Genomic DNA, 10,946 nt, shown 5'->3' on the forward strand with positions numbered 1-10,946 from the left:
GTGTATACTAGTTATTTGTATTTAGAAGATATGAAAAATAGTATGAATTTTTATTCTATGGAACTTATTTGAGAAATTATTGAAAGAAGTCCAAGAATATTTCATTTGAACGCCATCTAGTAGAATTCCACAATGTCCTGTAAACTGTTGCATCAGCGTTGAAATACCCTCGAGTTCGGGCTCGTAAGAAGCCAGTGGTTATACATCGATCGAACCATCTATTCTCGGTTACACTGCAGCATCGAATAATACTTTCCGTGCAGCTCGAACAAGGTAAATCTGATTTTCATTTTTCTACTTGACACGTTCTGAATTCTCCAAAACTCTTTTCATTCCTCGCATTAAATCAAATCCTATTGTAACAGTAAATTTTGTCGATTATGAACCTTTTAATTGAACAGTAACGAATTTTAACGTACATTGCATTCCCACACGTGCAATTGAGTCATGATCTTTGAGAACCCATAGCTAACAAAATTGAGGAATTCGCCATCGAATTTCAATTAAATCATTTCGGTATTTCTTTCAAATATAGAATGATCACCGTTACATAACTCGAGTATCCTTGAGTTAGAATTCTATTATTATACTTTCATTGAAACAAATTTTTCCATTTAATTAAATCCCTCGTGGACTTTACGATCTTCCATTAGTAAAACGAAATTGAAACGTTTGGAATGTGTAGGCTTATCTCATTTCGAATTTTTATAAAATTATTGCGAAATATTACCTGATTGAAAATTAAGAAGTTAAAATTCATACCAATAATTTGGAAATTAAGTTTCTACCTTATCGATAGTAAAACAAAAAGTATCACGAGTTTTCATCTATAAAATTACCCAAGATTAGATTAAGATCACTGTACTACATAGATCAATGTGACCTTTAGACAAATGGCGTCAATGTCACTGGCAGTTTCGAAAATCTATTCTTCTTCTCGATCTAAAATGTGATATATCCTTTTCTTTCATTCACTCCTTAATCGCACCTTATCTATATGCACACTGCAATGCTGAGTAATTTCAGAACGTCAACATTTTTATTATATTTCATTATAATGCAATATCCACTTAAAATTTGTCACATTTTCGTATTTTACAAACATGCTATCGTATACATGCACGTAAATTCCTTATGCAATGATATATTGCGAAACTTGAGGCTTTTATACACGTGGTACCTGCTTATGTAACAAAAGAATCATAAATGGAAATTATTAAAAATTTAAAACCGTTTTGGGTTTGAAACATTGTCACAGGTGTACCATTTTTTTAATTTTTCAGACTAAGTCACAATGGGAGTCCCAGCTGGTGATCCAGAAAAAGGAAAGAAGGTAATTCTCATTTCCGTGTCAGATAATATTATCTCTCGATGCGCGCGAAATTACAATCCGCGTCATTTGAACGCGCGAAGCAATACGTCATCAGTTAATCATTTCTTTGATAACGTAAATCGTCTAAATTTTGTATTGCGTGACGATAACTGATGATGCCATTTTAATTAGCATAATCGCACCTGAACTTCTTATTCATGTATTTTTTATATTTACAAGTTCACACTTGTATATTAAAAAATTATTACATTAACATCACTAGATTTAACAAAACCATGTTAAAGTACATTACAACTTTATCTTACTTCCATATGCACTCCGAAGTACTTAAGTTCATATTAAACACAATTTTTTTTCTTTGATAGCTCTTTGTGCAAAGGTGTGCACAATGTCACACCATAGAAGCTGGTGGCAAACACAAAGTAGGACCCAATCTCCATGGAATAATGGGTAGGAAAACTGGACAGGCTCCTGGTTACAGCTACACAGAAGCCAACATATCCAAAGGTACCTTCATCCCTCCAAGTACACTTTAATATACTCTTTATACCCATCATTACAATTTAATTAAGTTACCTATTGATTATTTTAGGTATTACATGGAACAAGGACACACTGTTTGAATACTTGGAGAATCCAAAGAAGTACATTCCTGGTACAAAAATGGTGTTCGCCGGTTTGAAGAAACCTCAAGAACGTGCTGATTTAATAGCGTATATTGAGCAAGCTTCAAAGTAAGTTTGTGCTTATTGATGACAAAGCACGCTAGACGTGTCCAGCGGGTATCACAGAGAAAATTGCTGCTATTCTCATTTAAATTTCATGGACATCTCACTACATCTCTACTCATTCGTCGACTTCCCGATCTGGTACTCAAGCGTTTGCCAAGTCTGAATAGTGACAAATTGTTGTTATTGATAAGTAGGTATAATATTGTAATTATGTACATTGACAAGCGTCAGGCTAGAACTGACTAGAACTGGCTTTGTCCGTTGTCATTGAAAATATTCTCGGTGCTCTCTTACGATGGCTGAGCCATACGTAGACTGCGCACTACGTATTTATTTGTGATTGTACGCTGTTCAAGTCGTTCAACAGATTGTTAATCTGTAACTTAAAAATGTGAAAATATAGATTCGACGATAAATTTGTAATGATTTCATTTTTCTTCTGTGTTAACTAGAAATAAATTTGAGAAACGAGAAATGAACAAAGTACAAATATAGGCAATTGTATTGCAAGATCTAGAATATTCAAGTGATTGAATATTCAAATACAAGTGTTCATTAATTACGTAAAGTATTACATAGTTTTATCTTTAAGAACAATTCGAAAAATTTGTTTTCGGACAATGAGTGAATAAAAATGGAACTACGAATTTATTTCATTGAAATATTTCAATATTAAGATTAGAATGCAAGCTTCTGTTGAATTAAACTGCTTTTTAAACTCAGTTTTGATAAGTACCAGGAAGGATGCGGTTAAAAGTTCCAGGAAATACGCTAAGGAAGGTTTTGTTCAATCTTTTAGCAAAAGTCGTCACATTCGAGTTCGGTAGAGTGCGAAGTTGAGTTCGACTGGTTGGTTTCACTTAGTTTCTAAAGAAAAATGGATAAATCTAATTTTCTCAAAGGACAGGCAACATCAAACGATGTCGGTGACGATGTAATGCGAAATAAGCGATCTTTAAAAGTTCGGTTAGTCCGAGTCTTCAGCTCTGGGGCTCTAAAGCTTCCAAAAAGTCCATTAAGTCCTGGACCAAGTGTAAGTCGTAACAACTCAAGTGTAGGACACAGATATTCGTGGAATTCAACATCTTGTACAGACTATCAAGTTCCGTGTTCTCCAGGAAGTGATGTTTCAACAAGTAGTTCTACCAATTCCTCGAAGAGACACTCTTCAACGTGGTACGTCAGCGAAAGGTAAGCACATTTCTACTACAATATTCCTACTATTATATCAATTTTCATGAATCGCGTTCGTCATTCTAAATGTACACTGCAACAGCCTGTTAGGAAGCTTCAGTTGCAACTTTCGTGTAGTAATAACTTTCTTTTTCATTATTAAAACCGAAAAGACCCTGGTCGCTAGTGGAACAACGTGTGAGGAATGTTTTATAAAACTTTAAACCTGATATAGGTATACGTGATAAATGTTAGAGACGAAGTAGATGAAAGTTCATGGACAAGTAATCCACGAGATAGATAGATGAGACTGATGTAGGTACATATGAAGATTTTGCATGTAGTACATGGTTCATTAGCAAATGATCTACGAGATCGAATACAAAATTGGCAAAGCGTATGTAAAGCTGATCTATATAGATGTATATGAAGGTTTCTAAAGTAGATGATGATGATTCGTGGACAAGTGATCCATGCCACACAATATGAAAATGGAAAGGCAGATAACATTGATATAGGTACACGTAAAGGTTTTTGTGACTGCATGGAATAGATGAAGATTTATTAGAGATCCATGAAATCCAGCGTGAAAAGGGAAAAGAGTAGATAGTTAACGCACGTCGCCGAGGCGATGGGTCGATGCAGCGCCGGCGCCGCAAAGCAACCGAGAAGACCACCCCCACTAGCTGTCTTCACCGTCCGAACGATTGCGTCGGTACACACTTCTTCGTCCATCGCTTCGTGACAGAGCGAGAAGACAGTATCTTTCCGCTCTTCTCTCTCCCTCTTTTTGTTCCCATCTTACTTCTCACCTCCCTCGCACGAATGCGCCTCGTTGTGCTCTGCAGAATACTACGCGAAGTGCTTCGAGCCAGTCTAGAACGGTTTGCAGCAAGGCAGAGCCGACTCGCGTTTGCCTCCTCACGAGGACTTAGAACTGAAACGAATCCTTACAGGTATGTACCAGAATCATCCATTTTTTGCATTCTAAGCTTCATTTCGATTCTTTCATCTGTGTTTCAACATCCATGGTTCCTGGCACCGTGCGACGCATTATCGTAGGAGTGATAAGTGGTCGATGATAACGCTAGCCAATGTTGCCGCGTTTTCGAGGCGAGGAGCGTTCTTCGGGAAGCACCGGGGAAAATCGCGCGTGTAGAAGCTGGCGAACATACTCTTGGACTCTTCCTGTTCATATTCCGAAGAAAAATGTCCATGAACAGTTTTGTGCTCATTTATTTGGGGGTTTAAGTTAGGAGCGTTGGAGCTTTCAGAGGGTTACATATTCCTTGCCTATTCTTACGCTCGCTTGAGACCATTGTATTTATGAACCTAATATTTACAAATTTTTATATTAAAAAGTTTCCATTTTTTGTTCTATTTTTGGGTCCCATTTAAGAATAGTGTTTATCAAGTGTCTCGTGAAGCAATTCTTGCTCCAAAGCTACACTTTTTGGATATAAAGATGGCCTCACACAAAAAGTATGATTTAGGCCACAGAGATCTTTAGACACATGTAGACATGTGCAGTGACAGTAGTACCTACATACGTACTCGTTTCTACCTACACATGCCTGCGCATTCGTGGCTATAGCTATTCGTAGCCTGCATCATCGGGCAAAAAGTAGGTCTAGGGAATCAGCTGACCGAAAGAGGTGCGTGCGCTTCACTGAAGAACGTATGTATTTGAGACGCCCACTACACACCTATTCTCGGAATCGTGGAAAAAGGAAGTCTAAACATTGATAAACCCACGAACATTCTTTGCTTTTGATCGATAACATACACGTAACTAGTGACACCAAAATACGTGGTCTCGCTTTGATAACCCACTCTAAAGAGACGAAAAACGGAAATTCATTGGTTATTAAATCATAAATATTAAGCCTAAAATTTATAATTGCTATTCGTCAAATTGAACAAATTTCGAACAAATATAATGCACAGACATTTTTAATCTGTATTGTATATTTTTATCAGCCTAAAGTACTTCCAAGCTCCTCGACCACAAATTTCATCGACAAATGCATAAAGAAATACTTGTATACTAAATGCAAGAAATTATATATATGTATAAACTGTTCATGTGAAATGTGGCGGGACACCGTCATGTTAAAAAATAATTCTAGCTCTGATATCTAAAGGTACTTCTTTTAACAATGAAGACAACGTATCACGTGAAAAGTCTAAATCGAACTATCTGGGTATTTTCTACAGTATCCTATCATTATCAATGTTTATAAACATTAGCATGGATAGAGACAACCGGTAATAGAATACACGATAAGCAAATCGCCTTGCGTATTTGAACAAATTTCAAATTCGATTTTCTTGAAAACAAACCCTCGGATGAAAAAATTGACCATATTTTTTGCCTTTTTTTTTTTACATAGAATTATCCCCTGGCCAGTTGTACTACGATATTCCACTCACCCTGTATATATGTGTATATCATATATGTACATAATATCTCTCATTTCGAAACCCTATTCTACTCTTCCTAAGGATTAAAAAAAATCGTGTATACATAAATTCAAATATTTTTTCTTTCTGAGATATAAATACTTTTTATTTATGATGGAATATTTTAGGAACGTTTAAAACTTTTTAAAAGAAATTGCTGAAAATGATTTCCATCTGTAATATTACACGCGTCATGGACTGTCAAAGATGTTTAAAAATTCCTGGTGTGTCGCAAATTTTCTCACGTACGGTAATAATCGAGTGTTGAGTGTTTGCAAATTATTAATAATATTATTATTATATACTGGAAAAGAAATAAAAAAGCTAAAAAAATTAAGTCAGATGAGCGTGTATGGCACACAATTGGTTCTCCAATTGGTGTCAATCCACTGATTGGAGTAATTGTTATTAAAATAATCTTAACACGTTCAGTAGAGGACGTTTTCGAGAGTTTTACCCTGCAAACTAGATATTTTTTACAAAGAATGTTTTGTACAACAAAATCGGTAAAAGTAACAGGCACTTAAACTTAACAAATTTTTACTTAAGAGGTTCTAGCCTCAAGAGTGAACAAAGTAATAACAGTGAGACTATTAATAATCAGAAAAGTTGGTTTATTACTCTCATTGCATTTGAGTCCTCTGTTTAATCAACCCTGAAGCACTTTTTCTATTACATGCGTACATTGCTCGGTTATATCAGCGCACTTTGTCTCGCACACGTAATAGATCTCTGACCATGACCGAGTGAGCGTTTGATTCCAACAAACACAGCCAAGGTGATGTGTCATCTGCGTTAAATATAGGAACATCCTGAAACCGAAAATTTGACCGTGTCTCAGTTCTCAGTTTTATAGCGGATCACGTTTTCACGTTCTCTTAGATTATGCATCAGTCATTCAAGTCGTGTTGCGATACTCTCTCTTGTTGCGTAAAATGGCGCACAATTAGACGCTACCTTAAACAAAAGGGGATATGCACGTGAAAGGAATTTCACTGTTAGCCGTGAGAAAAAAAGTGGCACAGTGACATACGGAAATCTCATTACTTAACCATAGCGTGGCGACTTACACAATTTAGCCCGACATGGCCTGAACTAAAAACTAAATTTAAGACTTTGTTGGCCTGGAAAAATGATTTGATGTTTATCTGAGGCTCTATTGTGAATAAAACTTATTGGGTCAATTTTTAACATGTTATGATTGCTTGACCCACTAATGCATGTGTGTGATGGTAAATATACCTACGCTTAAGAAGGTAGACCCGGATATGTCAGGGCGGGGACATTACCGACAAAAACAAAGGTTTATGGGAATACACTTTTTGTCCTTATATTAGAAAATCTTGAGCTGGGAAAGAGCTCATTCGATAGAAAAAGATTCAATCGAGAGCGCTGTAGTCATGTCATGTCTACGAAAGAATGATGGCACTACGGATATAAATCATAGCGCTGTTTCCGCGACGATGCTATCACCCCTTACAATATCGAAGGCTACATTATCTGTTACACCTTGTATAAGTTACGTATAGGTAACTATATAAATCTCGTACATATGTATATTATCCTTAATGTTAAAATAATTATTATTTGTAACTACAATTAATGTTTTAGAATAAATAAAAGGTGCATGTCAGCGATTTAAATCGGAGCATGATTTGTAAATGTACTTCTCCGCGCGGGCTGCGTACATGCATAGGTACTTCATAGGTACTTAAAAGATCAGAATATGATTACTTAATACAACAAAAATTAACATTAATTTTCAATGTTATAAACATTTTTACGGATAAGTTTTTTTTTACAAATGGCCACTGATTCAAAAGTGTAGATTCACCCTCTTCTACCGTGACCATTAATATTTTTACACCCTGTACAGTAAAATGAATTAGAAACAGTTATATATATAAAAGTTACTTCTAATGCTTCTAGTTAACATTGACATTTACAACATTCATAACAACATTTAAATAAAAATGGAAATTAGTCTCGTAACACATGATTCATAGAATACTTATATTTTGTTTGTGCAAAAATCATAGACCTTAAGACGAGATTTCCTATATGCCATTACAGCGTACAATTATTGCACGTGGCTATAGCATTTACACTATTACGCACAGAAACGTATTCATCTCTTCACCAATAAGTGTTTAGCGTTAGTAAATCATTGCAATCAGTAGTAGTCTCGTTGCAGATGCATACAATAAACACAAACTCGTTTTGACAATTCATTCTTTCACGGAAGAAGATAAGATATGAATTGAAAATGTCGTCCATTATACATATACTTTTGTACATATTTGTCATTTATTTTCTCTTTTTTTTTTCTTCAAAAATTCTAGCAAAACTTCGTCAACTTTTCCTTGTAAAAACAACGATAATAAACTATAATTCATTTTAAAAACTTTCTCCAACATAACTAAAATATTTCCAACATAAAACTTCTCCCAAAAGGACACAACTAATCGCGAAGACTCAAAATCGCGAAGTATGAATAGTCTGTACAGGAATCTCGGTCCATTTTCAAGATCAAGTAGCTTTGGAAATGTGTCTTCGATATAGATAAGCTTAAATATTAAAAACATGAGTATCAGTGAGTTCTATCAAACCTATTTCACTTTATATGATGCTAACAACAGACATCACTTAAGTGTAACACATCGATTTTAATGCACCTTCACATATTTGTAGAATAATCAGAAATATTGAACACGTATTTCTTTTATCGGCAATCGTTCACATCTAGGGGGTGAAAACAACCCTCAAAATTGAGGGTCGAGAACATATGTTGTTCAATATCTCGTAAATTATTGGATGTAGACTAACAGTTCATACAGCAAAATTATTTTTGTTAATAACGAATCCAATCATGTAACGTAGGACTGCGTTTTTTATATATATTGTTTAAACAAATTGGTATTTAGTAAAATTTCTTATATGGTTGAATGCGCCATTAAAAAATAAATAATCGTGCCATGTAAATTATTAGTCTATTCCCAACGGTTTCCGAGATATTAAGCAAAATATATTTTTGACCGCCAACTTTGAGGATTCTTTTCATCTGCTAGTGTGGACGATAACCAATAAACAAAAATACGTGTCGAATGGCTATTCTACGAAAATGCTAAGGTTCATAAGAATTGACGTTACACGTAGGTAATGTCCCTTGTAAGATATAGAGTGTACGGTAATGAACTTATAACGAGAGACTGTCATAGATTACTGAAATCTGCACCACTTGACTAATCTCTCCCCGATGCTTCCTTAGTGATGAAGTACTCGCCGCAGCAGCAGCAGCAGCAGCAGAAGGAGAGGAAGTCGGAGTGCGAAGTCTGCTCGATCGACGCAACGCCAAAGCGTGCAGCGCATCGCCAGTCGACGCTCGACTGCAAGGCCTCGTCGAGCGTCTCGGCGAGGACTGCTTACTGTTCGACGGGGATGTTCGCCTGGATGCGCGTGTTCCGGCTCGCCTCGATGCTTCAGCAAGTCGGCTGCTAGGGTCCCCAGGCCGCCCCCATAGATGTCATTTAACAAATTAACGATTAAACCGACCGTGCACGTGTGCGTCGCCCCTGCACATATGCAACTGCGTTATGCAAACGTACACACGTGCACAAGCGCGACGACCCTTCTCTCTCTCGTGATATCCACGGACACATGTAGGCTGGTCGTCGCGTAGGGACGGCCGACGGTAGCTCAATTATAGTGCGTTACGTGTTTAACAGCCGCGGGCGTCGTACTGGCTACGTTCACGCCTACTATCGTAGAGATAGTATATTACTACTATACGTACTATATACGTACACGCTGGTCGACGCGTGTACGCGCGTGTACATAGAGCGCAGCCCCAAGTTACAATTGACACCGGTCAGAACCTCGGAACAGGTCCATTCACGATCTTCTGTTTCGGTTTTGGAGTATTTAGGATTACGCGCGCGCATTGTACGGTTGCCTGTCATAGGACACCATCTAGCTCGTAAGCGGTAAGGATAACGTGGTGCTATGTTCGAGACATTCCTTCAGGAGCGAACCCTGCTTCACTGCTTTGTTTTGTCTTGCCTACTCATGCCCTTCGTTCTGCCATCTACTCTGACGTTGTCTGTGTCACTGTCCCTCTTGCTGTACCGATTTTGAGTTCAATGAATCCTTAATCTGTACGAATTGTTATCATTCCGTATTTTGCTTCTTTGTTCCAGGAATATCTGGACTCTAGAGCCAGTATTATGTCCATCTTTTTAGAAAATAATACTTTATGCGTTTCCAACGTATAATCCAGCACCTCTTGCCGATGATGTATATTATTACGTTTCAAATGGTTTAGGCTTCGATATGACAGTGTGAAAATGATATTAAGTCTGTAACTTTTTTTAAGATAAAGAATATTAAAGGTTATTGGTGTTTCCTGGCTCTGACACATTTTAAGTCCCTGAGCACTTTCCCTGATATTGAACTTTACCATATCCACCAAAAGGTGGAGTTACTCAGTGTTCAAATACAAATTTCCAAAAATTGAGATTCAGAGAATTGAAAGAAACATGTAAAAAGTCTTAGAAAATTTGTTCGAAAGAATGTTTAGAGAGTTGGAAATTTGCGCTCTGAGGTCCAGATACCAAAAAATGTGAAATAGTTTCGCCTTTAGTTTGTGTTTGGCTCTTCAAATCTCATGCGCTTCAGATATCTATGATCGTGAATTATGATTATTAATGCGCAATCGATAAAGAAAATCAGGGTTCTAGTCTGCGACTAGGAACCAAACATTGAATTTGATGATTGTTTAAGCGAGTCTCCGTTTCAAGCGTTAAACCTGCAGGTGTACCGAGTAAAATCGCTGTTATTGTGAAACTGTGGTGGAACTGCGACCAGGGTTTTTAGAAATGTGTTTATCTTTGAGTAATAAAATATTGTTCTGACAAAAACGATACTGTTTATTAACTTGCTTTATGCTTATATTGAAATTTATATTCCTGTTTTTGGAGGGGAATTCTTTTGTTAAATTACAGGGTTTTTTAAAATAATATTTGACACTCATTATTGTGCAGTGGTTAGACGACAAACAAATACTTGTGAATTAATATATCCACAATCCCATGACTCGTATATGGATCAGAGCAATTTGACTGATGTTTCCTGACAATATTTTCGCAGGGTTCTTGTTCAATGTCTTGAAAATATAATGAAAGAATGCACAAATCTTGTTGATAGTGATAGAATATTTGTATTTTTCCATTCAACATTTTTAATATTTT

At 36.5% G+C, this 10,946-nt stretch overlaps 2 protein-coding genes across 2 annotated transcripts; both read left to right on the forward strand.

Annotated features, from left to right (window-relative positions):
* The first annotated feature begins 154 nt into the window (after nucleotides 1-154).
* On the forward strand, nucleotides 155-2,487 carry Cytc (mitochondrial cytochrome C). The gene is made up of 4 exons (XM_076388253.1): nucleotides 155-273; nucleotides 1,284-1,333; nucleotides 1,699-1,840; nucleotides 1,926-2,487. The coding sequence occupies exons 2-4, from the start codon at nucleotides 1,295-1,297 to the stop codon at nucleotides 2,069-2,071; spliced, it is 327 nt and encodes a 108-aa protein (XP_076244368.1). The 5' UTR covers nucleotides 155-273; nucleotides 1,284-1,294; the 3' UTR covers nucleotides 2,072-2,487.
* Nucleotides 2,488-3,946: 1,459 nt separating this feature from the next.
* LOC143185089 (uncharacterized) lies at nucleotides 3,947-10,619 on the forward strand. Its single transcript, XM_076387824.1, has 2 exons — nucleotides 3,947-4,193; nucleotides 8,969-10,619. Exon 2 carries the CDS (start codon nucleotides 8,971-8,973, stop codon nucleotides 9,196-9,198), a length of 228 nt encoding a protein of 75 aa, XP_076243939.1. The 5' UTR covers nucleotides 3,947-4,193; nucleotides 8,969-8,970; the 3' UTR covers nucleotides 9,199-10,619.
* Nucleotides 10,620-10,946: the final 327 nt, after the last annotated feature.

This window comes from Calliopsis andreniformis, chromosome 10, assembly GCF_051401765.1.
Source record: "Calliopsis andreniformis isolate RMS-2024a chromosome 10, iyCalAndr_principal, whole genome shotgun sequence".
NCBI lineage: Eukaryota > Metazoa > Arthropoda > Insecta > Hymenoptera > Andrenidae > Calliopsis > Calliopsis andreniformis.